The sequence below is a fragment of the Chelonoidis abingdonii genome, chromosome 10, assembly GCF_003597395.2.
Source record: "Chelonoidis abingdonii isolate Lonesome George chromosome 10, CheloAbing_2.0, whole genome shotgun sequence".
NCBI classification, from domain to species: domain Eukaryota; kingdom Metazoa; phylum Chordata; order Testudines; family Testudinidae; genus Chelonoidis; species Chelonoidis abingdonii.
Genome location: NC_133778.1, coordinates 35,877,499 through 35,905,254, shown reverse-complemented (window position 1 = coordinate 35,905,254; position 27,756 = coordinate 35,877,499). Strand labels below are relative to the sequence as shown.

At 40.8% G+C, this 27,756-nt stretch overlaps 1 protein-coding gene across 4 annotated transcripts in view; it reads left to right on the top strand.

Moving 5' to 3' along the window:
- Positions 1–26,007, top strand: part of OSBPL6 (oxysterol binding protein like 6) — a 174,281-nt gene extending 148,274 nt beyond the window's left edge. For all 4 annotated transcript variants that reach the window (XM_075069790.1, XM_075069789.1, XM_075069788.1 and 1 more), the window contains 11 exons: positions 3,908–4,045; positions 11,498–11,585; positions 11,805–12,058; positions 16,041–16,178; positions 16,545–16,608; positions 17,108–17,186; positions 18,823–18,967; positions 20,848–20,992; positions 23,393–23,519; positions 24,271–24,393; positions 25,324–26,007. In XM_075069790.1, coding sequence (XP_074925891.1) covers positions 3,908–4,045; positions 11,498–11,585; positions 11,805–12,058; positions 16,041–16,178; positions 16,545–16,608; positions 17,108–17,186; positions 18,823–18,967; positions 20,848–20,992; positions 23,393–23,519; positions 24,271–24,393; positions 25,324–25,432 — 1,410 coding nt within the window. In that variant the 3' untranslated portion in view covers positions 25,433–26,007. The remainder of the gene's footprint in view (positions 1–3,907; positions 4,046–11,497; positions 11,586–11,804; positions 12,059–16,040; positions 16,179–16,544; positions 16,609–17,107; positions 17,187–18,822; positions 18,968–20,847; positions 20,993–23,392; positions 23,520–24,270; positions 24,394–25,323) is intronic.
- The last annotated feature ends 1,749 nt before the right edge of the window (positions 26,008–27,756 follow it).

Sequence of the window (27,756 nt, the reverse complement as noted above, 5' to 3'; positions counted from 1 at the left end):
CTGGAGTATTTTTCATGAAAGCAGTGAAGTTTCAGCAATGTGAGATCTCACTGGAGAGCTCTGCTATTAAACCTCTGCTGAGAAAGGGAGAGACCTCACTGATTTTGAGTATAAATTATTGCATATGGATTAGTGAAGTGGGAATTAGTGAGATTCTATTTTATTTTTATGTAACCAAATGAGTACCTGAGAATGACGGTGTCTTGGTTGCTTGCAGTATATCAGGGCCCAGTCCTGCAAATGCTTTTGGGTGTGGTGCTTATTACTGTAGATGGTCATAAGAACATAAGAACGGCCATACTGGGTCAGACCAGTGGTTCATCTAGCCCAGTCTTCCAACAGGGGCCAATGTCAAGTGCTTCAGAGGGAATGAACTAAACAGGACAATCGTTGGGCGATCCACTCCCTGTCATCCATTCCCAGCTTCTGGCAATCATAAGCTAGTAATACTCGACCATGAGGTTGCATCCCTGACCATCTTTGCTAATAGCTGTTGATGGATCTATCCTCCGTGAACTTAATAGTTCTTTTTTGAACCCCTGTATAATTTCGACTTTCGCAACCTCTTCAGGCCCTGAATTCCACAGGTTGACTGCGTTGTGTAAAGTAGTACTTTCTTTTGTTTGCGTTAAACCTGCTGCCTATTAATTTCATTGAGTGACCCCTAGTTCTTGTGTTACGTGAAGGAGTAAACAACACTTCCTTATTTACTTTCTCCACACCATTCATGATTTTATAGATCTCTATTATATTCCCTCTTAGTCATCTCTTTTTTCCAAACTGAAAAGTTCCATTCTTTTTAATCTCTCCTCATACAGAAGCTGTTCCATACCCTCAGTCATTTATGTTTCCCTTTTTTGTACCTTTTCCAATTCTACTATATCTTTTTTGAGATGTGATGACCAGAACTGCACACAGTATTCAAAGAGTGGGTATACTATGGATTCATATGGTAGTATTATGATATTTTCAGGCTTATCATCCATCCCTTTTCTAGTGGTTCCTAACATTGTTTAGTTTTTTTTTGACTGTTGCTGCATGTTGAGTGGATATTTGCAAAGAACTTTCCATGACTCCAAGATCTCTTTCTTGCATGGCAACAGCTAATTTAGACTCCATCATTTTGTACATATAGCTGGGATTATGTTTTCCAATGTGCATTACTTTGCATTTATCACAGTGAAGGCAAGGGGATCACAGAACAAAGTAAGCACTATGCTGGCAGTAAGTGTTTGCCAGATCTGGTCCTTACTGCCTCTCTATCGTCAGTCAACAAAAAATACCCTCTATTGAGTATTTGTGTGAATGGCAGTTCAGTTTACTTCACAAGAAGAATAGATCTGAATTTGGGCATAGATAAGAAATTACAAATTAATGTTGTGTGTCTGTCGTTGTCTGTGTTGGTATTTCACCAGTATGTTTTCCATACAGCATTTCCATTCAGAAACTTGTTTTTTAGATGTGTCAAGCCATTTCAGTTGAGGAGACCATTTGTCTCCTAATTATTTTCCCAAAAAGAAAGAATAGTGTAAATCTATGTTAAGTTGTTTGTGTATTTGATTTTGGAAAGTCCAAAATACAATTTGATTGGAATCCAGCGTTGTGGAATCTGTCAATGGAGGATCACATGTCCAACAATGGAAAGGCACAATGGTCTGGAGTTAGAGCCTTAACACAGACTTTTTAAAAAAAAAAGAAATTTAATTTGTTTTTGTTGGTTAACATTAATGTTACTTAGTTATTATTTTTCAATATATACACACATATTTTGGCATAAATGTGTCTTGACTTTTGGAGCTCATAGAGTTGGACCTGTTTCACCAAGTCTGAATTTGACTCCTCTTTATATCTGCAGTGTATGTGCAATGTGGGTATATTTTTCAGGCTAATATGCGGCCTCCCTGTTTGCACCTGCATTTTTGTACCCCAAAAATGAATTATATGCAAAAATTTGAGCAGCTTCCCCTCCAGCTATTCAAATTATTGTAGCAGTTCATTGCCCAGATGACATTTGTTCCTGGTGAAGGCAGGCTATGCTTCTGAGAATGCACTCCACAGTATTTTTTTTAAATCAAGTTTAGAAAGAAGTGTTCACATTTTGTCATATTTACAAACATTTAATATTTTGTTTTATTTGATTTCTTCAGCACTTATACTTGGCTCTGGTTCATTACACTAATTAGGGGAAAAAAGTACAGTCTGTACAAAATTTTAAAACTTTAATGACCTTTTTATATAAATAACAACAATAAACTAGTCCCCTCTGATGATTATGATCAGTCAAATACCATAAAGCATCAACAAGCTCACAGAAGCCCCATCACTTAAACACTTATTTTCCCAAACATAACCAGTGAAAAAATTGTGTTTAACCTATATTTTTTATATTTATAATTAACTATCGTACAAATTGAGACAACTTTATAAAATAGTGTTACAGTATTAGTAGCTTATGTCGACTAACATGTCAACAATTTTTTTTTCCAGGGTTTCTGTGATGAGGTTAGTAAGGAGTGCACTTGTACTCTGAACAGGAATTGTTTTGTTGGGTCCCATATGTATTTTATCTAAGCAGCTTCTGTACTGCATCAAATGCGCACAATTCAAAAGTAAATATATATTTTTCTAACTGCCAGCCCTGTCAGCTCCGCCTGGGAGCTGAGTGTTAAGCTGGCCCTTTTCTTGTTCAAGTATCATCATTATTAATTATAACTTGTGTTCATGTACCTCATTTTCCCAGATGCCATAGAGGCTGCTCTATAGGTCTGAGAACCATAAGACGAGGACGAGATGATAATTTTTGTACCGTCTCGTCACACTGTGGAAGCCTCCTTTAAGGGAGTATTTTGGGAGGCAGCTGGTTGTGGAGGAAGCCTGGGCTAGATGGCACCAATGGAGCCACAATGCCAGAGAGTTGGGAGAGTGATAGGAGGAGCAGAAAGGGCTTGTATGGAGTCACAGGGCCTCTGTATGCTGTCTCTGGTCTTCTGCAGAGTCTCCACTATGTATCTTAGCAAGTATCTGGGGAGTGCGAGAGAGAATCCTCTATTCATTCCACAGTGGAGCAATCCCCACTCCTCTCTCCACCCCAGTGGAATGATATAGGGAAAACCTCTGAATTTTTTTCTCCCTCTCTCCAGGTTGTCCCAAGGAAAGAGTAGTCTATACCGTAGTGTATAATTATATTGATTCAAGCCGTACCAGCTCATTCTCCTTAGCTGTATTGGCTCTTTGGTGCTAATATCAATAATCATTTATTGTTATTGGAAGTAATCCCAATATGACTCAGAGTGCACACAGGAAACTGCTATATGGAGTGAGAAGTTGCAGTAATCACTTTTCTGAACATAGCCATGTTTCAAGAGGTTATTTTGTCACTACTGGAATTAAGAGGGGAATTAATTTGAAAATAATAATTAAAAATGATCCCCCAGCCTTTTAAGCCATTTTTTGTTTTGATTGTATCAAGGTTAGTTCCAATGCTGGCTAATGAAAAATATTATGAATAATGTCTCCATCCCAAACATCTCTGGAGCTCTTTATTGAAATGCTTTAGCACTATACAACAAAAGTCCACAAAGCTGTTCCTCTAGGTACAGAATCCAGATCCGTGATTATAAACACTACTGAATCTTATTTACTTCTGCTTCTGAATAGGGATCCAACGAAGGACTATATCTTATTTTTTATGGATGTGTAATTATTCAGAGGACTACATTTTTTGTAATATTTCAAGTCTTGTTTATTAATTGTACACAAGTTTCTATGGAAATGTTAGCCCAAATATGTACTTCAAATAAGTGTTTCACGTGGATAATTTTTCCTACACTGCATCTCTTACCTTGTATGCACAGTTTTGCTGTATTAGAAATAGCATTTTACATCCTTACATTTGTTTTGTTTACAGACTGGTGAACAAATCCATGTCAATCTCCCATTGTCTCAGCAAGTTTCTAATGAGAGTAGGCTCTCTATGTCCGAATCTGTCTCTGAATTCTTTGATGCACAGGAAGTGCTTTTGTCGGCAAGCTCATCAGAAAATGAGGTAGGCCACGGAAGTTATCATGTGCTCTTTGTCAATAATCTTAATAACCATGGATCAGATTGTATAAGACAACAATTACCAAATGAAACTTTGACCCTAATTAGGAAATGTTCTGTAAGTAGCATTGACAAGTAAACCTGAGACTCTTAAGTGTTCCATGGAGAGCCACAGCAATTAGAATTATTGTGTAGAAGTGCAGTGTATTTGGTATATATCCTTGCTAGCCAATGTAAATCTCCACGTAAGGGTAAGGTGGAAGGGATCCATAATGTGTGTCTGTGGGTGGCCACTAATCTGGATGAAACCATCTGAATTTAAAAAAAAAAATTACCCAAAGTCACTGTCTGTGACTGGTAGTATCTGGAAAACTGGGCAAGGGGGTTGTTCAAATTGCAAACTAAAGCAGACAGGAATAGTTTAGGCCACAGAATAATGCTGCCATCCCTAACTCTCCTGGGTTGTTCCAGATGTTTACATAGCGTTTGGAATGGTGTGCTGAGGATTTCCACTGCAGAATTCTCCCATGCTTGCATGAGTGGCATGTGGGACTTCCCTTTATTTTTTCCTCTGTTTGTGCTGTACAGAGTCTCTAAATCCCCTACTGTGGTTTTTGTGGATAATCATGTGCTTTTAACTATGGCTTTTTAAAAGTGCTATTGTAGAATTTCTAAATGGAATCACTTCATCTTTTCAAATACTTCTCTACCCCGATATAACGCTGTCCTTGGGAGCCAAAACATCTTACTATGTTATAGATGAAGCCGCATTATATTGAACTTGCTTTGATCCGCCGGAGTGCGCAGCCCCGCCCCCCCAGTGCGCTGCTTTACCACGTTATATCCAAATTCGTGTTATATCAGGGTAGAGATGTAGCATCCCTGTTGAATCCTGAGCCCTTGGTGATAAAGTTTGCATCCACATTCTTTAAGAGCTACAACAATCCTCTTCTCTCCAGCCCCCTGTTGTTACCTTGCCTGCTGTTAAATTGCATTGCACTTGTTCACCTTTTCAGGCTTCACTTTCCTAACCCTGCACTACACAACTCAAGGAAAAGTGATTTCACACTTCAGGGGAGGGAGCAACATCCTGTTGTTACATAGCCACTACCTGATGTGAAAGGATTGGGAACAAGTGGCAGATTTCTTGCCCTGAACACCCAAGCTCCCTAGGAGAGCAGTAGCATCTTTGCAGGGTGCTGATTCCTCAGATTTCTCAAGACTACCAACTAGCTCAGAGAGTGAATTCCTCAGCTGGATGTTTCCATAGTTGGTACCTTGAAATTAAAATAAAAAACCAATGATTTCAATCCATTAAAAGCATATAAGAACGCTCAAGTATCAGAGGGGTAGCCGTGTTAGTCTGGATCTGTAAAAGCAGCAGAGAATCCTGTGGCACCTTATAGACTAACAGACGTTTTGGAGCATGAGCTTTCGTGGGTGCATCTGACAAAGTGGGTATCCACCCATGAAAGGTCATGCTCCAAAACGTCTGTTAGTCTATAAGGTGCCGCAGGATTCTCTGCTCATATAAGAACACTGTTGCCCCTTAGGATGCGTAGACAAATAAGACCTTCAAATTGTTTTCTGAAACCAGCAGCTGCAGGTTCTACTTCAATCTCAGTCGGAGCATCTGTTGTGAGGAGACTTAAATGTTAACATGACACAGACTAAAGCACCCCTGAAGAGAAACACAGGACACTTAAAACTCTTTTTTGTGTTCTACTTCCCACTGCCACATGAAAGGCTGGAACTAGCTGAGAGTAAAAGCATCTTTTAATAAAAGAAGAAAATAGCTAGTTTCTCTATTAAAGGAAATTTGAGTGCCAGCTGAAATAACTTCATAGGCTTCACAGTGGAGATCCCACAGCTCCACCAAGTGAAACACATTCTCGGCTGCTGTCAGATTTAGCAAAGGGAACAAATCTCTAAAGATAGTAAATGTGCAAAGGCCTCCGGTGTTTTTGTTATTTATCTCAAGCGAGCTGCTGGGTACTTAGCTCTTCGGAAAATCTGCCCTTAGTTTAAAAAAAAAAGACTCTTTTCTTTAACTGTATTATTGGACTTGCCCTCTAAATAAATAGTTTATTTTAGCCCCTTTTGTAGACAGGAAAAACCATAATTTTATTCCTTACTCTGCCTAATCTCAAGACCCTGGATTGCAGTAAGTGTTTTCAGTCCCCAAGGACTGGCATCTATAACCTAAGCTGCTCAGAGGAGGTTCCTCCAGAAACCATCCCTCAGCTAATGTAATTGTTTTCAGCACTTTGAGATCTACAAATGAAGAGCACTAGAAAAGAGCTAGGTTTTATTATTATTACTGTTATTATTTTAAACTGAAAGTCTTTTAATTTTATAATTAGAATAAACCTCTCCAAGGAGCACAAATGAATGTGCAACGCTTGGGAGCTTCCTGCTTCACTGAGCACCTTGCCTGTGCTGCTGTCACCTAATACCAAACCACCTTGTTGTTGTACTGTATTCATTGTGATGGTAGGCAGGAAAACCAATTCTTACGTCATTCACCCCAGTGAGGAGCTCTTTTAGTTAATATCTGCCGACCAATCTATACAGGGAGAGTTGAGAAACCAGGGAATGCCTGACAAAAATCAATTCATTTATTCAAGGGGAAAATATTTATGAAATAACAATATAGCTAATTTTTTTTCCTTCTCTCATTCGTGTGTGTGCGTGCGCAGACACACACCCCCATGATTAATGTTGAGGAACCCAGAAAGTGACTGGGAGGATGCTTAACAAGTTTTTGTTCCTGTTCTACAATAAAAACCATTCTGCATATGTTCTTGTCATAGGGCAGTGTGAGGCATTTTACAAGTTCAGGACTGGCCAGTTTATTTGGGTTTGGCGGTACCCAATAAGGGGCATCATGCCAGAGAAGTTGGATCATTGGCTAATTGGAAGTGAGACCTACTCAGGAATAGTGGGAAGAGCCAGTCCCAAACCTCCCCTCTACCTCCCTTGCAAAGAACCGCTTCCTCCCTTGTTCTTCTGCCCCACTTCTCTGTTTCCTGGTGACAAGTCGTGTCCCTAACTCATGGACATGAGAAGCAGGGAGTGGATAGCTCTGAGTACTGTGAGCAACTGTAGAGTGGAGGAGCTCCTGGTACAGAGCCCATAGCAGCTCCATCCCAGTGATCAGGCTGGTGGGAGAGATCAGTTCTGTGTAGAATGGAGTCTCTGCCTGTGCAGTGGACACTTTCAGCACCTGTGCTAAGAGGGGGTTGGCCTTTACTAGCAGGTAACCAGGGAGGACTTAGGGAGGTGACTGGGGACAGGGAGTGGGGGAGAGAAGAAAGATGAGTTTTGTACATTCCCATCTTTTGTCTTAGAAGATTACATTCATGTTGAGGGTTAAACTCCTCTCTTGTGTTGTGGCATTCTGTGGATGCCACAACTATATTGCTCTGCTGCTGTCTGCCCAAAAGACAAGTAAGTGGGTGATGCTGCTATTACTTTAAAAAGTCAAGTTCTGCCCTGGGCTGAGCCATGTGTATTTATTGGGAAGAGGGGGTATGGAGCCTATTACTTCCAATGTCCCCCTGAAGCAAGTGGACAGAATCTCTATTACAGCTGTTCAGGAGCACACCGTGGGTAGGACCTGGCCTCTGTCCTGGCAGGGATACATGCTGCTATCTAGCATGTTTAGCTCCCAAGGAATATGTGCTACTATCTAGCATATCTAGCATGGTTAGGCTCCCTGCTGAATAGCACATATGCTATGCCTTGCACTGGCAGGATGGCTCTTTTTATCAGCCACATGCTGGCACTTTCTATTCCCCCAGCCCATGAGTCAATGAGGGCAGGATTTCATAATTATCTAGTGTCAGTTTCTCTCTAGCACAACAGTCTTTTAAAATAGAGAAGATAAAATGTTAGTCTTCATGTGGAGGTTGGTAAGTTACAGTGTGCCATATGTGCTCAGATTTATTTGAGAAGCTAATTCCTTCCTTCCTTCCCACTTTCTCTGTGGAGCTAGTAATGTGGGGGATTACAAAGGAACACAGAACAGATGCTGATTTACTTCTCCTGTTTTATTCTTGACAAATCTGAATTACAGTTAGGATTTTTGGAGATATTAAAAAGTTAAGCATCATAAGGTATTTTGGGTGATGAAAAATGAATGTCTTCTTAAATGACCCTTAACAAATATGGGTCCAAAAAGAATGCTTCCTATCCAAGAGCATAATTTTGTTTTGGTTAGCTTGCTGTATGCCACAGAATAATGTAATTATATTTTCTCTGTGTGTATTAAAGCTTTAAAAATATTGCTTATTCAGTTTGGTAGGATTTTTTTAACCATTTCTCTCTCACCTTGAAGGGCCATGGGGGCCATATTAAAAATACCTTGACTAATTCTTTAAATATTTTAGTCTATTTAGAACACAGTAATGAAGTGATCTTGTATACTTGCCATGTTTTCCCTCCATCTTTTCGGCATTATTGGCTCACTCATGGCAGAGTGTGCCAATGTACTGTACCTTTCACCAGGAAAACTCTCAATTATTCGGCACAGGATGCTACAAGAACAATGTGGGCAGGGTTCTCCATCTGGAGAATAGAATCCTTAATTCAGTTTCTAGCTCTACCAGGTGTACAATGTATTGCTACCATCTCCCTCTGGATCAGCTACATAGACCTGAACGTATTTCAGCATATTTTATAACATTTAAGCTTTGATTATCTGAAGTCACACTAATAATATATGTCTGACAATCATTACTTTGCAGTGTTCATGCATTGTGTAGTATTTTGGAATTTTCAACTGTTTAGAAAAAGAAAATTTTGTATGGAAAGGCCAACACAGAAGTTTTTTAAAAATAATAATTTGCAAAATAACCCAACACTGATACCAGCTGAATGGCAAATGCAGCTTCAAAATCAGGAATTACTGTTTATATAGCTTTGGTGTTCCTTGAGCTGTGATTTATTTTGTGTTCTACAGGATAGAAATATACTAATTAAAGAGAGCTTAGCAGGCAGGTTAAGCCTAAAATATAGTATAAATAACTGTTTGTTAAAAACCTAACATCAGTAATAAAGAATGAGTGCGAGTGTGTGTGAGACAAGGTGGGTGAGGTGATATCTTTTATTGGACCAACTTCCGTTTGTGAGAGAGAGAAGCTTTTGAGCCACCCGGAGCCCTTCTTCAAAGTGTGTGTGTGTGTATGGAACTATACACTATGTTGTGATTCTACTTGCTGTGACACTGGATCAGCCTGGTGCACACAGTACAATACATCTCAAGTGGCCTGGTCCAGAGAGCAAACCTTGATGCTCCCTTTCCACTTCGCCTTTGAAAGCTGACTGGCTTTCTAATGTCTCCCTAATGGCACATGTCCTGAGCTCCCCATTGTTCAGCTAAATGTTTCAGCCCCCAGATTACAATGGCACTGGGTTCTACAGCACAGTGTACTAGACAGGAAAACTGAAAACAGAAAATTAACCCCAGGGCTTGGTTACGTATGAAGTGGAAACTTAGCCATTCTGAAGCAGTATGGGAAAAGCTGTGCTGCATTACTGCTAAGTGATCCATCGTGCAATTCCATTGTCTGCAGATAACAAACACTTTCCTGCCAAGCTAGCAGGGCATTTAATGAGTTAGCAAGTGGAAAGGTAAGTTTAGGAGGAGCTACTAGCCTTTTATTTACAAGTGTATGCAGGGCACAGACATATTTCTACCCTGAACCATACTTTGATGATTGTTATGAAGTGCTCTGAAATGCCTACTTGCAATATAAGTTAGGAAGATTGATTCTAATCTTTAAGGACCAGACAGCATTTTGTGTTGCCTGCATGATCAACTAGTGAGATTGTGAGACACATTTTTTAGAACTGCATGTATAAAATTACATTTACAGGTTTTTTTGCATGCCCAATTACTGTGATTCCGAACTCCAGGTGAGATGTGTGTACCATTCATACTAGTCATATATATATGCGTATGCCTAGTATGAATGTATAGAGATCTAATTAGCTATTTCCATATGCAGTTACCACACTTGTGCACCCAGTCTTGCCCTGAATGACTGCTGTGTATTGTACAGCTGTGTATTGTACTGTGTACTGCATTGCACAGCAGAAGAAATTGCTTCTATTTTATTTTTTAAAAATGCTCAAAATCTAAATGAAATTTTATGTTTCAAGCCAAACACATTTTTTGGACTTTTCAGTTCACCAAAAGCTTCAAAAAATTTTTTGTTTTGAGTCTGCCTAGAAGTAATTTTTTTGTTTTTGTTTTTTTTGTTTGTTTGTTTTTTGGGGTTTTTTTGGAACTACCAGAAAACCAGAAAAATCAGTCATTCACATAGCTCTAGTTATAACAGAAGTAAAGCATTTAGAATATATTAACCCGGCAGCATCCCTTTGTCACTACCAGACTTCCTGCTTCAGGACAGTAGTAGTAAAACAGTGGTTTTGGGTTGTGCTATGACATTTAAGTGTGAGCAGGAAATACAACAGTGTCACAGCAGCAACTTTGGTGACTTGAAATGGAAGGAAATAAAATAGGTCAAATTATTCTAAAAACTGGCTTGAACTCCCGATTTGAAATTCCTTCATCTGTTGGAGTGATGTTAGCAATAGATGAGTTTAAAATGAGAGAAGTAATACCTGTGTTCATTTTTATTTTTCATTGTACAATACCTACCTGTGCAAAAAAACTCAGCAAATATATTACATTTATTCATACATATATATACACACACACACATGCAAAAACCTAAGTGAACAGGTTGTTCCATAACCTGAAAGTCAACAGATCTGGACTCTGATGGACGACCAGGGAAAGCAGATTCCAGAGCTTGAAGGCTGTGTACTGCAAAAGCCATGTCTCCAATCCTAGTATTTGAAAATTAGGGCCTGTTAGCAAAAGAGTCTCAGCTGACCTCAGGTGTTGAGGTAAACATAGGGAGAAAGATGTGTCAGTAGATGAAGATGGACTGTATTAGCATTTTTGCTCTTTTATGGCCTGATCCAACTCCACTGAAGCTAAGGACTCCTGTTCTATGTAGGTGCTTATACCACACTCATCACTGTAGTATCTGAGCTCCTTCCGCTACTGCATTAAGCAAGGTGACTAACCTCTATTAAGTGTTGTTTGTTCTCTTATCCTCTCCCTACGGGGAGACTTCAACAGGGATGAGCGTGGACACACGAAGGGTGAACAAAGTCTAAGAGTCATAAGTGAAATAAGTTTGAAGGTCTTTGGCTTCGTAACAATTAAGGAAAATTCAGTGAGCATAAATTTCTCTTGGTGCTATTAGGTGATTAGTTCTTTGCACATGCAAACTGAATCAAACCTGGTAGATCTGATTTTAGCTCTGCCAGGCTAAATGTGGTTCCTTTGAATGTTTGTTTTGCTTAATTTATTTGTGTTTTTATTGTATAATTGATTTCCTGGATTGCATTGACTAATTTTTTAATTTTTCTTCTTTAGGCTTCTGATGATGAATCCTATATCAGTGATGTGAGTGATAACATATCTGAGGACAACACCAGTGTTGCAGACAACGTTTTCCGACAAAGTATACACCATATTTTTAAAAAACTTTAGAAAATTACATTTGTTTTCCGATCATGAGCCAAATTTACTGCTGGTGTAATCAGGCACAATTCAGCTGAAATCAATTAAATTGTACCTGCAATGCAATTCCACTGGTGAATTTGTTCCCATGAATGAATTTTGTTATGTTTTTAAAGGGGGGATTTCAATACAATAATATTTTCTTTCCTCTCCCACCCAGTTCTTAATGGTGAGCTAGCAGGAGGTGCATTCCGGAATGGACGTCGGACTTGTCTCCCAGCTCCCTGTCCTGATACCAGTAATATTAATCTGTGGAATATTTTGAGAAATAATATTGGCAAAGATCTCTCCAAAGTCTCCATGCCAGTTGAGCTAAATGAACCTCTTAATACTTTACAACACCTTTGTGAAGAACTGGAATACAGTGAACTCCTGGACAAAGCTGCTGAAACTGATGATCCGTACGAACGCATGGTAATAAATTTGGTACAGCACAACCTTGTGTATGCGAAAGTTTAGATTTTTCTCATCTTCCCCAGGGGCTCATTTATGAATCCTGCACAGTGTTCCATTTAGTCGTTCCCCTGGTTGTGAGATTTCCAGGAGAAACTGAGACTTTTGGAACCGTAATTCCATCAGCATCCAGATGATGCTGATCTCATCAGAGGCTCCATCTTTCTGAGTTGCATTTGGGTGCTCGGCCCCTGTTCCGCCCCAGGCCCTGTCCTAACTCTGCCCCTTTCCCTAAGCCCCACCCCAGTCCCACCTCTTCTCAGCTCTGCCCCCGTCCCACCCTGTTCCGCCTCCTTCCTCCAAGCACAGCCCACCCTCACTTCTCCCTGTCCTACCCCAGTGCCTCCTGCACACCGCTGAACAACTGATCAGTTGTGGATGGGAGGCGTTGGGAGGGAGGGGAAGGAGCTGATTGGTGGGTCACACCAGCAGGCAGGAGGCGCTGGGGGGAGAGGGTGGAGTTGATTGGAGGGGCTGCCGGTGAGTGCTGAGCACTCACTATTTTTTTTCCATGGATGCTCCAGCCCTGGACCACCAAAGGAGGTGGCACCTATTGGTCTGCAGTCTCTTGGCTTTCTGATTTCTGGATAAAAAGAGGCTGAAATGACATTGCACCAGTTGAGGCTCAGTCCAATGAGGTAGTGAGAGAAAACACCTGAACTAGTTGATGGGGGTTGCCTGCTTCCTCTGTTTGAAAGCTTGTGTCTTCACAGGTGCTGTCTTCCTCCAGGCCCTGGGGGTGCTAAACTCCCCCACTCCACCCCAGGCATTGCCTCCCGCCGACTCCCTTTCCCCAAGCTCCCCCACTCCTCCCCAGGCTCCTGCCCGCCTCTTCTACCCCCTGCTCCACCCCTGCCCTGCCTCTTCCCACCCAGTTCTACCCACAAGTGCGCCCTATTCCCACTCCTCCCCCCTCTCCCACAGTACCTCTTGCACGCTGCAGAACAGCTCATCGCTGCGGGTGGGAGGTGCTGCAGGTGGGGGTGGCTGGCTGCCGGTAGTGCTAAGCACCCACTAATTTCTTTCCATGGGTGCTCTATCCCAGGGCTCCATGCTCTGTTCAAAGTCCCACATCATTTCAGGGTACAAGTCCAGCTATTAGTTATGATATGATAACCCTGAATGATCAAGTTCCTGGCTGGATTAGGCATTTCTCCCTACTCCGACCCCATTTCCTGTAATTACAGTTCATATGGGGATTGGTCTCAGCCCCTAGGATTGAATAAATGGGGATTGGTGGCCATAGGATTTCATTTAAAAGTCCTTGGCTATACAGTTTCCTTCCTTGGTATATCAGTGCTCACTCTGTACATTATTTGTGTAAGATTTTTCCTGAGCTTGAGTGACAGCTAAGTAGTTTGCTGTGGGTACAATAGGCAATGGTGATTATGTATTTGTCTTAGTTTGCTTGCCCATTGTGCACATCACTTACATGTATAGTCTATAGAGAGTGTCTGTAAGTATTACTAAGTTTATACTTCACTAAAAGTCTCACTAATGACTAGGAAGCGCATTGTGATTTTGCAAATTAGTGAGTAAACACCCAAACACAATAAAAAGCTTGGGGATATTATATGTACATTTATTTAGTTGGTGTAGTTTCTTATTAAGGATACCCACACACAAATGTGAACTGTGAGTGAAGGTTGTTAGACTGCGTAGGCCACCAAGGCAAACTGTAAAAAGCAAGGAAATAAGCAGTGATGGCATTCAGCATTCCAGACACACTTTCTTCATCAGTTCTCATTCTTGCCCTCAGCCACCTCTCTTTCTTCAAGGTGCTAAAGATGATGGATTTGTGCCAGCAAGTGCTGCATCCTGCTTGGGACTTGGGGGCAGAACTGGAGAAAGGAGACTGCGACTGGGAGCCAGTGGGCAGGGGTAACATAGGTGTGGGAGTGATGGGAAGGGGAGTGAGTGATTGGATGAGGTGTCGAGTAGGATTGACTGGGTTAGCAGCCTGGCGGGACAGGATGAGACTGGAAGAGGCTAGGCTAGGGAGTACAGATGCAGGAGACTGGGACTGGCTGGGTAAGAGGGATGGGACTGGAATGAGAAGCCTGAAGAATAGAGGGTGGGATTGGTTAGGAGAAGAGAATGGGACTGGGTCAGTGAGCCAGGGGTCGGGGAGAAGAGACATGACTAGGGCAAGGATAGGCTGGAGGGATAGGGCCAGAAGGGGTCATGCTTGGGGGAAATGGGCAGATGAGAGCACATTCCCCTCCTGAGTCGAGAATGGAACCCAAGATTCCTGAGTCCTCTGCTGTCAGCAAATATCTGTGAAACCAACTGGGAAAGTGTCTCATCGCCCTCTAGTGCTGGTCCATTCAGAGGATGACAACCAGCTGCTGCTATCATTTAATCAATTAGCTCAGGTGACAGAGTGTTCTGCGATGGATCTAAAGGTTCCAATTCTGCTCATGAATCATGTGGGTGTCACTATGATGCTACATGATGGAATTTCTGTTTTTGCAGTTTGCTTTTTAAAAAACTAGGAAATTACACACAAAAGACCTGTGATGAAAGAACATTAAGATTGCAAAGTCATGCCCAAGTTAGGAAATAACAAAATTAAGGTTGTCTGTTCTGTTAGACACAAGAAGTGAATTGTAGGAAGGCATTGGAGGCCTTTCAGCACACAGGTGATTTAGCCAGAGACATTATTACAAAGTGGGAGGGTTATCAGCCCAAGTGAAAGAAGCATCCACGTTCTAGGCTATGCCCCAGTTGGGACACCTATCCTTGGTTTAAAGCACCATTAAACTTGGGTGAGAGGGTTTTGTGTGTGGACAGGAGGTGGATTAGGATCAAAGCCTAAATGAACTGTGTAGTGAAGACATATCCTAAGTGAGCACTGTCCGTTCACTGTACACTGAATAAGGCAGGGATCCTGAGGAAAAAAGTAGTATGTGATCACATAATTAAAGACTATATCATAACACACGCATACAGGAAAGCCAAATTAAAGTTGCACAGTTCATGATAAACAAAGTGTCTTGGTCTGAGAATGAACATCACCAGGTAGAAGGTGTCATCTCAGAAGAAAGTTAAACAGAAGATGATAATGGCCATAAAGGAAAACAAATAGTGTCACAGTGTCTGTTGAGAATTCTGATCTTATACACACGCACACTTCAATGATTCAGAGTTCATATGAGACCTGTTACCCCCTCTGTATCATTGCCCCTCGGCAGAGATCAAATTCCCACTGTATATTCTTTGCTCCCTCAGTGAGTTCAGAGAATCAGATTTTGAAGGGACTCACCCATTAGTGAACCAGTCAAAGTGATGCTTTGCTCAGATGCCAGCTGGAAATAAAGGAGGGGGCTCATTTAGAGCTCCATTCGGTCCAGGGAATGGGAGCGAGAAAGCATGAGGGTGGAGATATGTGAGCAGTTGTTGGTGGACGGAAGGTAGCAGAGGTTGAATGAGAACTGGTAAGGCGAGTATAGATGGGGCGTGGAATGACTTAGCTGCTTATTTCCTGCTGGTGAAGCAGCTTGGCAGCAGTAGAAGTAGCTGATGGAATTTGACAGTTCTGTGGACTAATTTTGGCAAACTCAGTTAGTTTATCCTGAATGAGGAGAATATCTTTTTATACATCAGATTGTCCACAGACCCCGAGCAGAGCTCAGGCACAAACGGGAAGGGCAGTCCTGGACCAACTGCAACTCCCCATCCTGCACCATCTGGCCCTAGCCTAAATTACTGCTGCTGAGCAATAGCTCTATTTTAGGCCACTGGTATAAGGTCCCTCAGGGTATGTCTGTACTTTGCAATAAAATACTCACAGCTGGCCCATGTCGGCTGACTAATAGTGAATGAATAAAGGGGCAATTAAATGTTTTTAAATGATAAATTTATTCACACTGCTGCCCACACAATTGACAATGATGAGGGAGCACACCGAGGAATCTTTAGCTGTTTTTCTGTGTTTTAACAGGTTCTCATAGCTGCCTTTGCAGCTTCAGGGTATGCCTCCACTTACTACAGAGCAGGAAGCAAGCCATTCAATCCAGTGCTTGGGGAGACTTATGAATGTATTAGGGAAGACAAAGGGTTCCGATTTTTCTCAGAGCAGGTAAAACCTGTTTCTATGTAAATCTTCATTTCTTTGGAAGCGGAGTGACTTTAATTTTTCTTTATGGTTAAGAACTTGTATTCCCACTGGAGTAAAGAGAGTTGACGTGAAAGTTATTAAATCCAGAAAAAAAATGTACAATAAACTAAAATGATTTATATAAAATATATCCTTTAATGTAGGAGGCTGTAAAATAAAGTTTACTTCATGTTAAACATGCTGAGGCTTTTTGTCTGTTTGTTTTATTGTAATATACAGAACTGAATAGTTTTTAGCTTGAGGTAACTGTCAGTTACACTGATTTTTTAAAACGAAAGACTTCTTTTGTGTTAAACAACTCCTCGCCACTGTAATTTTATTTTTCAGGTTAGCCACCATCCACCCATTTCTGCCTGTCACTGTGAATCAAAGAATTTTGTGTTTTGGCAAGGTATATATTTTAATTCAAAAACCTAAAGATCAAGTTTTTAATAAAATAAAAAGTTTATGATCTCACAATTATTATAATTAGGGATGTAGTTCTCTGGAATTTAGTTAATAGATTAGTTGAGTATCGTTAATATATTAAGTTATTGCTGGCTGTTGCTTTAAAGTATTTCAATTTTAAACTGTAAGGAATGAGGCGATGCAGTATTTTATCATCCATGCCAGAGTGACTTGCATTATGTTTATTTGTTCTGCTGTCTTTATTTAAAAACTTTATACAGAACACACTGTTATCTGTTAGGAGACAAGGGATAGATTAATCTCTCTGATATAAGGTTGTCCCTCCGGAATAACCTTTTTTCTGTCTTCAAAACAGGTTAATGTTCTGTTCAAAAGCGGCAGTCTGGCATAGATCATCTGGTATGCCATTTAGTGGCGTAGATCTCTGAAGGTATAATATTTTGGTCTTTTGTAATTTTCTAATATTTCACTCTATCATTTAGATATCAGATGGAAAAATAAGTTCTGGGGGAAATCAATGGAAATCCTGCCAATTGGAACACTGAATGTGACTTTTCCAAAGTAAGTTACTATCTTGTTTCCTTTGGCTATGTTTTTTTGTTTGTTTTTTAAATCTAGGAAGATGCTTTTCCTTCTGAGGGCTGAATGGATTGTGGTGAGGGAGTAGAGACCCCACATGATTAGCAGCTGGGAGTATGTGAGCTTCCTGCTCTGATCTCCCATTACAGATGAGGTACTGAAGCACTGCTAGAGCCTTAAGGCTCAGTCAGGCGCTTGGAGGGAAAACCCAGGAACTCTCTAAAAGCATTCCACTGGTAGAGGAGAATAGATGCATGTTAGGAGGCACACTAACTCCATACCCAGTCGTTGGAATGCTGGGCTGCCCAGAGCAAATCTGTTAAATACTGTGTCGGCAGCTGGTGCTCTGTCTGCAGTAGGGCTCTCAAGGGTGCTAATGCTGGGCTCATCTGAACCAGGATTAATACAAGCGGACATGTTTCAAAATCTTTTGCTGTGTAGACAGGGCCATTTGGCTTCCTTCAAATGTAGCCCTCAGGGAGGGGACAGAGGATTTGGTCACAGAGGTAGAGTGGTGTGTGGCCTCCCAAACCCTCAAAGCCTGGGAATCTGCAGATCTTAGACCTTGGCTACACTGGCGCTTTACAACGCTGCAACTTCCTCACTCAGGGGTGTGAAAAAGCACACCCCTGAGCGCAGCAAGTTACAGTGCTGCAAAGCGCCAGTATAAACAGTACCCCAGCGCTGGGAGCGCGGCTTCCAGCGCTGCAAGCTAATCCCCTCGGGGAGGTGGAGTACGTGCAGCGCTGGGAGAGCTCTCTCCTAGCGCTGGCGCCGTGACCACACTTGCACTTCAAAGTGCTGCTGCGGGAGCACTGCCGTGGCAGCACTTTGGAGTTTCGAGTGTAGCCAAGCCCTTAGATCTTGAGTGCAGATCTTAGATCTCTTTGGCAGTACAACTTCCACAGGGAATCTTTCTTACATTTTCCTCCATCTTGTCACAAAGTGGAAGCTAATACCATAAGAACAACATTGCATTCTGCATATATCTATTGGCCTGGCTATCTGACAGGTTGAGAGGGGAGCATGCCATGTATAGCATCAGCTCCCTGGCTCTATTTCCTCCCCCCCAACTCCCCAGGACTGGGGAAGCTCTGACTGCATGGAGTTGCCAGAGGAATTATCAGGAAAGGGGACAATGGGGACAATATGCCACTGAGTTACTGCTCCCCACTTCCTCTCTATTTCAGACCTATTTTACTTGTATTAGTTCCTATTGCTTCTGAGAGAAATACATGATAACCGGGACTCCAGTCCACCACATCATTGTAGATCATGCTGAACTTTAAGTCTAATCCTACTAAAGTCGCTGATCAGGGCCAAAGTGTTCAGCACTACCAGGATTGAGCCTTTAATGCAGGACTTTAGAGGTTCATAGGGCCCCTCATGGTCCCTCTATAAAGGGGTGAATTTCACCAGTGTAGAAAAATTTAGGATTAATGATGGGGAATAATAGTTACTCTGGAAGCCACACTTTTAATGAGCCAGACTACTGAGTCAAACGTTTTTGAGGGATTTCATTGTTTTGGATATGTGATTATCTGGCTGGATTTCACTTTTTGTCAGTAATACTGAAATTTAATTTACATTACCAACTATATATTAACTTTATTCTCAGATATGGAGATTACTATGTGTGGAACAAAGTCACCACCTGCATACACAACATCCTTAGTGGAAGGAGATGGATAGAGCATTATGGAGAAATAACAATCAGAAACACAAAAAGCAGTGTTTGTATTTGTAAGCTCACATTTGTCAAGGTAACTTATGATTTGTCATGCAATGGTAATATATGAAAAAAGTAAGCACAAATTGTCTTACCCTAGACCTGGCTACAGTTTTCTCAGTCTTCTGCTGTTGCCCTAAATTCCTTCTTCCCTGTTCTGTATCATCACCACTCTTTTATCAGGTAAGAGGGCCAATAACAAAACACCACCTAAATTGTGATCTGAGATTTCTGCCGGTATTAACATGTCTCTGTTATTGCTGGACCAGCCCATTTCATGTCAGTGTGTTTCTGTGCCCATTTGATATCAGCAGCACTGACAATAAATTAGTGTTTTTTTAATTTTAAAATGCAAATGGTCAGATTCTGTTCTGTTAAGCCAGTAAAAACCAGAAGGAATTCAGTCCTTCAGAGCAGTTACTCTGGATTTAGACTGTTCTAACCATGATCAGAATTTAGTCCTAAGTTTCTTATCTGTTTAGAATAGTGATGTTCTGCTTCATTGTATTTATATATCCTGGTGATAGTTCTGTATAAAAACAGTAATATGGATCTGCTAGAGCTGAATTTTTTTGTAAAAATAATGAGTTTATCATCTCTGGTGTTGCTACATACACTTCAGTGTCAAAAGGCCCACCTCAGTTGCTGCAGTGATGCATTATAGTTTGTCTCAGGTGAGGACTTAGTCAATGCTTCGGAACCGGACTGTTTAAAGGTAAAAGGGAAGGGAATAGTCATGTCTGAGAAAAGGAAGACATAGAAGAGAATGAAAGAAAGCAAATACAGGGTGCTGTGGGATGAAAGTAGCTTCCTCCCTCCCTCCTCACACAGATTTAGTTAACAGGCAAAGAATTCTCCAATCTTTAGAGTGGCAGTGTCAGCAGCTTAGGCATCTGGGAGAGAAAAAATGTACATCTGATTTTTTAACTTTAAGGAGGGGTGGTCTGTTTGTACTACAGAATGGTGAAGGAATCTGACTGGTGAAGAGGCTATATATTACTAGTGTGCACAGATAATTAAATGAGCTTGAACCCCTTTATAAACAACCAGACTGCTATTTTCATCAGAAAATACTGCTATGTTCAGTAAACATATACATGTCGACGCACCCAGTATTCCAATTTTCTTCGTTTTAAATTGCAGACATTATGGGGATTGGCAGTAGATTGAGATGGGACAAAAGAGAACTTTGATGCAGAATCTGGAACCACCCATCAGTGGCGGATAAAGAAGCATTTGCAATATGTATAGATTCGTATGCAGAAACTTTCTGTGATGTTATTACGTAATCCTTCCTGGAGTGCCGGGAACTGGACTAGATGACCTACTGAGGTCCCTTCTAGTCCTACACTTCTATGATTCTGTTGTTTTCCTATCTATAAAATATTGTGAACCAAACATTTTTCATTGTAATCCATTTGTTTAAAAGTATGTTCAGGTATACAAGGAAACTTTTCCCTAGTTAGTTTTAGAGATGGACATAATGGCTCAGCATATTATGTTGTTCCAGAATATTCCAGGCTGCCATTTTCTGTTTTGTGTTTTAATGTAAGTAATATTCAGTTGGACTAAATTCTAATTCCTGAAGTGCCAAAAATGTGCCTGGTACTGTAAAAAGATACCTAATGATGGAGTCACAGCCCATTAAGACTTTATAATCTAAACAGGGTAGACATCTAATTCTGTATAGATTTGTTGAGATAATTTTTGTAGCAGAACTGCAAAGATTTCACATCGTTATGCATGTCTTCAATTTCAAGAAATTAATAGCCTCTAATTTTTCTTTGTTGGGAATGTGGCTGCAGTTGACTTTTACATGTCACAATATTTAAAAGTATGTAGTGGGATATTGTGATATACAGTGTGACAAGGAAATCAACTTTGTTCACTTTCCTCACTTTGGTACATTTTCAGGTGAATTATTGGAATTCAAATGTAAATGAAGTCCAAGGGGTTGTCATGGACCAAGAAGGAAAGGTGGTGCATCGCCTCTTTGGAAAGTGGCATGAAGGGCTGTACCGTGGGGTTGCACCTTCAGCAAAATGTATATGGAGGCCAGGTAAGAAAATTCTGGTCAACTGAAATCCTTCAGGTGGCTTTAGTCTCACTAAACACTGCTTTTAACCACCCATTTTAAATACAAATTGAAAAACAAAATATACAGCTAGATGAATAACAAGGAATTGGCACAGCAGCTATCAGTATCTTTTATTATTGAATGTAAAAGTATCTAAAAAGAGTGTGTGCTCCATCTCATGTCATTTTTTAGATTTTGCTTCAAATCTGAGGCTAAAATTTGGTTACAGGTATTTAGCATGTTGGGAACATAATCTGTGGAAATAAAGGAAATAATTGGATTTTGGAGTAAGGAAAATGTAAATATTGGCCTTATCTTCCTCTCATACCTGTGCAGATCAGGGTATCTCCATTGGATTAAACAGAATTACATTGGTGTAAAACCAGTATAAGTGAAAGGAGAAACAGGTTGGTTGTGTCACTCCCTTATTGCCCTAATGGTCTGTTTTTCAAAGATAGTGAGCACTTGCAGTTCCCATTGACTTAAGTTTCTTAAAAATTGATTACTTACTTAAAGAGACAGTGTGGGTTCAAACCACCATTACCATGCACCTCCTTACTCTAGAGCAAAGTAGGCAAGTAGCCGTGCCTTTGTGGGTCACAACTGAGAATACCAAATTCAGGACAAACTGCTGAGAAATAGGGCAGATACACCCCAAAACTGCTGGTTATTTTCCCTTAAGATATACCAAACCAGCATTAAAAGTAAACTTCTTTTCACCGCACTGGCTAACAAGAAGTCAAAACAGCAGTTTCCTTAGGCATTCCAGTCCTTGTATCATCACCAAAAACACTAGACTTAATGATGAGTGGTTCCTTGCAACCAGTTTAATCAAATGAAAGGTTCTTCCAATCCCAAAGAACCAGCCACACACCCTGGTCAATATATAACTCAGATCTTACCCAATAAACACGATTATTTTAGCATCTAAAATCTAAAGGTTTATTGAAAGAAAGAAAGAAAGAAAGAAAGAAAGAAAGAAAGAAAGAAAGAAAGAAAGGTGAGAGTTAAAATTGGTTAAAGGAATCAAATGCATACAGTAATTACATAGTTCTTGGTTCAGGCTTGTAGCAGTGATGGACTAAACTGCTGGCTTAAGTCAAGTCTCTGGTTGCTTCCAAATCATTGGAAGGACCTCAGTCCCTTGGTTAGAATGCTCCCGTTAGTATAAGTACATAGTTCAGAGGTTTGAGCAGGAAAGAGGCTGGAGTAGGAAAGAGGCAAAGTGGAGATGTTTCCAGGGCTTTTTATAGCTTCTGCCATGTGGAGGGAAAGCCATTGTTTCAAACAAAGGAATGGTGTCCCTAGCCTCTGTTTTTCAGAGGGTGGAGATAGATAGCAGGAGAGAGATCTCTTGATCATTACCTGTTAGATTCACTCCCTCTGGGGCACCTGGCATTAGCCACTGTCGGCAGACAGAATACTGGGCTGGATGGACCTTTGGTCTGACCCAGTATGGCCATTCTTATGTTCTTAACAAAGCCCTTAGCACAGCTAGTGGAAAACTGGGTAAAAGATGGAGTTTGGAGTCACCTGGGCAAGTCACATGTGCCTGCATAATTTCACTTAGTCATAGCTGGAAAGTCCATTAAGTGTAGATAGGTATCGCCCGTGGTCCATTGTGAATTAAATGTTCCTTGTTAAGCCACTTGATTTGAATCGTCCCTCCAAGACGTGCAGGATAAATACCATGTGGGTATTACCCCAGGACCAAAAATATGAGAAATCCAGGTATAGAGCCAATACGCATAACTTGAAATACAAAAATGATACATGCATAAAGATAGCATAATCATATTCAGTGAATCATAACCTTTCCATAGACATCTTAAATGCCACATTTTGTGCAAAATTTGTTGCAATTATATAAGAGTGATGGCAGCAATGATCTACATGGTCATCTTTTATCAGATAACATCACAGAGTATATAACAGTCCCTATTCTTATTTGATGGCATTTTACACCCACTTCGTACTGATGGAGAGGAGATGTAGGGAAATAGTGAATCATGCCTTATGAACCTATTTAGGTACCAACATTTGGAGGGAGACCCAATACATTTGCTTTTGTGGAGATTCTTCTATTTTTAACTTGAAAGAAGAGATATTTCAGATATTTCCCAAAAGGAAAGAAAGATTTTAAAAGTCTTGATCTGTTATGTACATAACTGTACTATGTAATAAGTTACCATTAATATTAAATGAAAGATGTTCTACCTGGAAAATAATATTTGATACATTTTAAAATGATATCAAATAAAGGAATTAGAATGTATAAATATTTTATTGGCTGTTATAGCTTTATACATTCATTGGGCTCTATGTATATGTTTATAAAAAATAGTAAAATAAGCATTTTCTTTCTCAAATATGTTTATACAGGCTCCATGCCAACCCACTATGAACGTTATTATGGCTTTACAAGGTTTGCTATTGAACTCAATGAGTTAGATCCTGTATTGAAAGATATTCTTCCAACAACAGATGCACGATTCAGGCCAGATCAGAGGCAAGGAATCTCATTTATATGTTTAATATTTATGATTGTTTTATGGCAGAGTTTGAACCCCAGCATTGAATTTTGCCCAGATCTGCACTATAATATGTGCTATGCCTTAGATTCTGCTGGAAAAGAAAATATTAAATATTATGGTAAAAATCTTGGCTTATCCAGCTCAGGAAGGGGAAGCATACAGAGATCCTGGTGCTATGGGAATTCTTCTGGCAGAGGCAGAATTCCAGAAATTTCCAGCAAATACATACTCTGGCATGTCCTTTCCTACTCCCATGAAGAGAAGCAACGTTTGGCCATTGGTAGTACTTGCTGTTGGCAGTATCATATGACAGCTGGAGAGATGCACATGCCTTAGTATAGCTCATGCATATGTAGCTGGTGAGCCAGCATATCAGTGATTCTTGTTTCTTAGCATTCTCTTGCAAACTAGGAAAGGATCCTGTCCAGTTGTTTGTGCAGAGAATAGGGGCTTGCTCTGAGGAACTGAAGAGGTAAACAAGACTAAGAAATTATATTTCAGACTCCGAAGTATAAATTAAATAATTTTACTATTTCTTTTTTAATGGGCTCTGGTCTTAAAGCAGGTGCATAGAACTCAGTAGCTCTTTTCAAGAACAAAGAGCTTTTTAAGGCTGCTGGCCTTGTTTTCTGGGGTGAATATTCTTCTGGCAATGTTATTACAGAATATGCTTTTACAGAAGATGAGATTGTATATTTACTAAAAGATCCGTTGTTATTTGTATAGACTTTTGGAAGAAGGAAATGTAGAAGCAGCAGCCACAGAAAAGCAAAGAATAGAGGAACTCCAGAGAAGTCGAAGGCGAAACATGGAGGAGAACAACATTGAGTACAAACCAAAATTTTTTAAGTGAGTAAAGCAATTTCAGTAATAAGTCTATAATTTGTTTTCTGTGCAGCCATCAACATAAGAAGACAACGCAGAGGGCATCTGCCTCTTAAATAGGCAGGCCCAGAGTAGTATAATAAAGAAGTGAAAAGATGGAAACAATCCAATTTCAAGAAATACTTTCAGAGTGCTGAGTCCTATCTGAGACAATTGTAACATATTTTTAAATGAACTAGGAAGCCGACGGTCCCTGTTAGTCCACAAGAGAAGTAAGACATAGGCAACAGCCTTACAAATTTTCTTCATATCACCCTGCCAATGTGCCTCAAGTTTAACAGTGGAGAAGGAAGTTCCAGAGGGAATGTGTCAACTCATGTTTGTCCTAAATTTAGCTGTGTATTTAAAAAAAAAAAGTGGTGGTGGAGAAGGTTTAAAATGACTTGAACAGAATTTTTAAGGTAGTTTTTCAAATTGTATTACTCTGGTTTTTGTTTTGTTTTTGTGGGGAAAGGTCGTGCGGTTTTTTTGTTTGTTTGTTTTAATTAAAATATTCCCTTAACTGGTGAAACTGATTGGCATAATTTTATTGTAGGAAATGAGTGAAATGCAGAAAGGAAACGAACAGCATAAATGGTGGAAGTAAATTAGGCTCCCATCTTGCAATCTGGTCTACATGGTTGGACCCATACACATACACACACACAGAGTCCATTGAAGTCAATAGGGCTTCACATGGGTGCAGGGTTGTATGAATCAGATGGTAGAATTGGATACTTAGAAGTTCTAAAATGCCTTCACTTTTAACACTTATGAAATTGTTTTATTTTTAAATTGCTGATGTTTATGCTGTATCCTTTTAAAATAGTAAATCAAACCTTTATTAAGACAATTTTCATCTGGGTTTGTTTTGTCTTTTTTCTTTTTCTTTTTCTTTTTTTTTTGCTTTTGCAGAAAAGTTATCGATGCCAATCAAAGAGAGAGCTGGGTTTCTAATGACACCTATTGGGAACTGCGAAAGGATCCTGGCTTTAGTAAAGTAGAAACCCCCATACTCTGGTAAACTGAGAATGTAGATCTAGTAAACATATCACTCTCTGAAGAAAAAATTAATAACTATGCACAATATGTTTCTTATAGCTAAGTGTGGTTTGTGAGTCTACAGAAAACCTAGCATTCGCTTTTATATTCATCTTTATAATGGACTTTCGAAAGTGCATTAGACCAGGTCCCTGACCACTTTTGGACCCTTTTTATTTTGCAGCAGCCATTTAAAAATAACCTTTAAAGTTTCATGTATTAAAAATGCAAAACAAAGGAAGCAGATTCGTTATCCAAAGTTGCTCGGAAGAGGTTGTAATACACAAAACTGCAACTGGTGCTTAAAACAGACATTGAGAGTAACAACAAACAAACAAAATGAAAGAAAAAACATTTTGTTTTAACTTATTTTGTTAAAAACTCTTGTGTTACAATAGTCTTATCATTTCCGGCTTGAGGCTAGTCCTTTAGGGTATGTCTACGCTACGGGATTATTCCGATTTTACATAAACCGTTTTTGTAAAACAGATTGTATAAAGTCGAGTGCACGTGGCCACACTAAGCACATTAATTCGGTGGTGTGCGCCCATGTACCGAGGCTAGCATCGATTTCCGGAGCGTTGCACTGTGGGTAGCTATCCCATAGCTCCCGCTGTCTCCCCCTCCCTTTGGAATTCTGGGTTGAGATCACAATGCATGATGGAGCAAAAACAGTGTCGCGGGTGATTCTGGATAAATGTCGTCACTCATTCCTTCCTCCGTGAAGGCAATGACAGACAATCATTTCGCGCCCTTTTTCTCTGGATTGCCTTGACAGACCCATAGCATGGTAACCATGGAACCCGTTTAGCCTTTTTTCGCTGTCACCGTATGTGTACTGGATGCTGCTGACAGACGCGGTACTGCAGTGCTACACAGCAGCATTGATTTGCCTTTGCAAGGTAGCAGAAATGGTTACCAGCCCTATTGCACCATCTGCTACTTTAGAAATTGACGATGACGGTTACCAGCCATATTGTACCACCTGCTGCTGTCATGGGTGCTCCTGGCTGGCCTCGCTGAGGTTGGCCGGGGGTACATGGACAAAAATGGGAATGACTTCCCAGGTCATTCCCTTCTTTATGTTTTGTCTAAAAATAGAGTCAGTCCTGCCTAGAATATGGGGCAAGTCTACTAGAGAACCAGAGAGCACAGCTGCTCTGGGTCAGAGCCGCAGACATCCCACAGAAATTATGAGCTGCATGCCATTCTAGGGGGTGCCCCTGACAACACCGCCCACCTGTTTCTCCCCCATTCCACACCCCTTCCTGGGCTACCCGTGACAGTGTGCTCCCATTGTGATGATGAAGTAAATCAAAGATGCAGGAATGAAAACACTGACTTGTTTAGTGAGATAAAAATGGGGGAGCCAGCCTCGCAGCTGCTACGATAAGTCCAGTGCAGGACATTTTAAAGGGTGGTAGGGAGAGTAGCGCAGCCTCCCGCTGCTGGTAGATAGTCCAGGGAAGTACAGAATCTTTTCTTTAGACATGAAAGGGGGAAGGGGAAGGGCTGGTGGAGCTCAGGGCTCCAGTTGCTATGATGAGGAGGTTACTACCAGCATGTTTGTCATAATGCCAGAATGACAGGGAGTCATTTCCAGTTTTAACCCATCGGCCCTCCCGGGCTGACCTCACCGAGGCCAGCCAGGGAGCACTCACGGGCTGATGATGGTTTATCCAACATTTTGTAGCCATCTGGCCCAGTCAGGAAACGGAAGGGGAGGGCGGAAGTGCTGCAGTTCAGCACTGCACTACCAGCAGCAGGGCAGTAGATCATAACGTGACACTGGAAAAATGGCAGAAAAGATTTTTTCCTTTCTTATCACGGGGGGGAGGGGGCAATTTGACGACAATATACACTGAACACACCCGGAACACATGTTTATTGACCCTTTAGGTCTTTGGAGCTCCAGCCAAGAATCAATAAATGCCCGCCCTTTTTTTTTCTGTTGAAAGAACTGTGGGAATAGCGGAGTCCCTCAGTACCACTACCCTCCCTTCCTTTCCATGAGTCGTCCATTTGAATTCTTTTGGCTTTCTGTTAGGCTTGTCACGCAGCACAGTGTGAGGTCCCTGCTGCGGCCCTCTGTCTATCAATAGCCTGGAGATTTTCAAATGCTTTTCCAATTTCGTGCCCTCTGTAACGGAAGCTCTGAGTAGAACAGGATATTGTCTCTCTCCATACAGCGAGTACAGAGATTCCGAGTATGATTCCGTACGGTCCAGACTGGAGGCTCTTTTGATTTGGGAATACTGCAATGGCCACCCATCGATACAAGCTCCATGGCCTGGGCCAATACAGGAA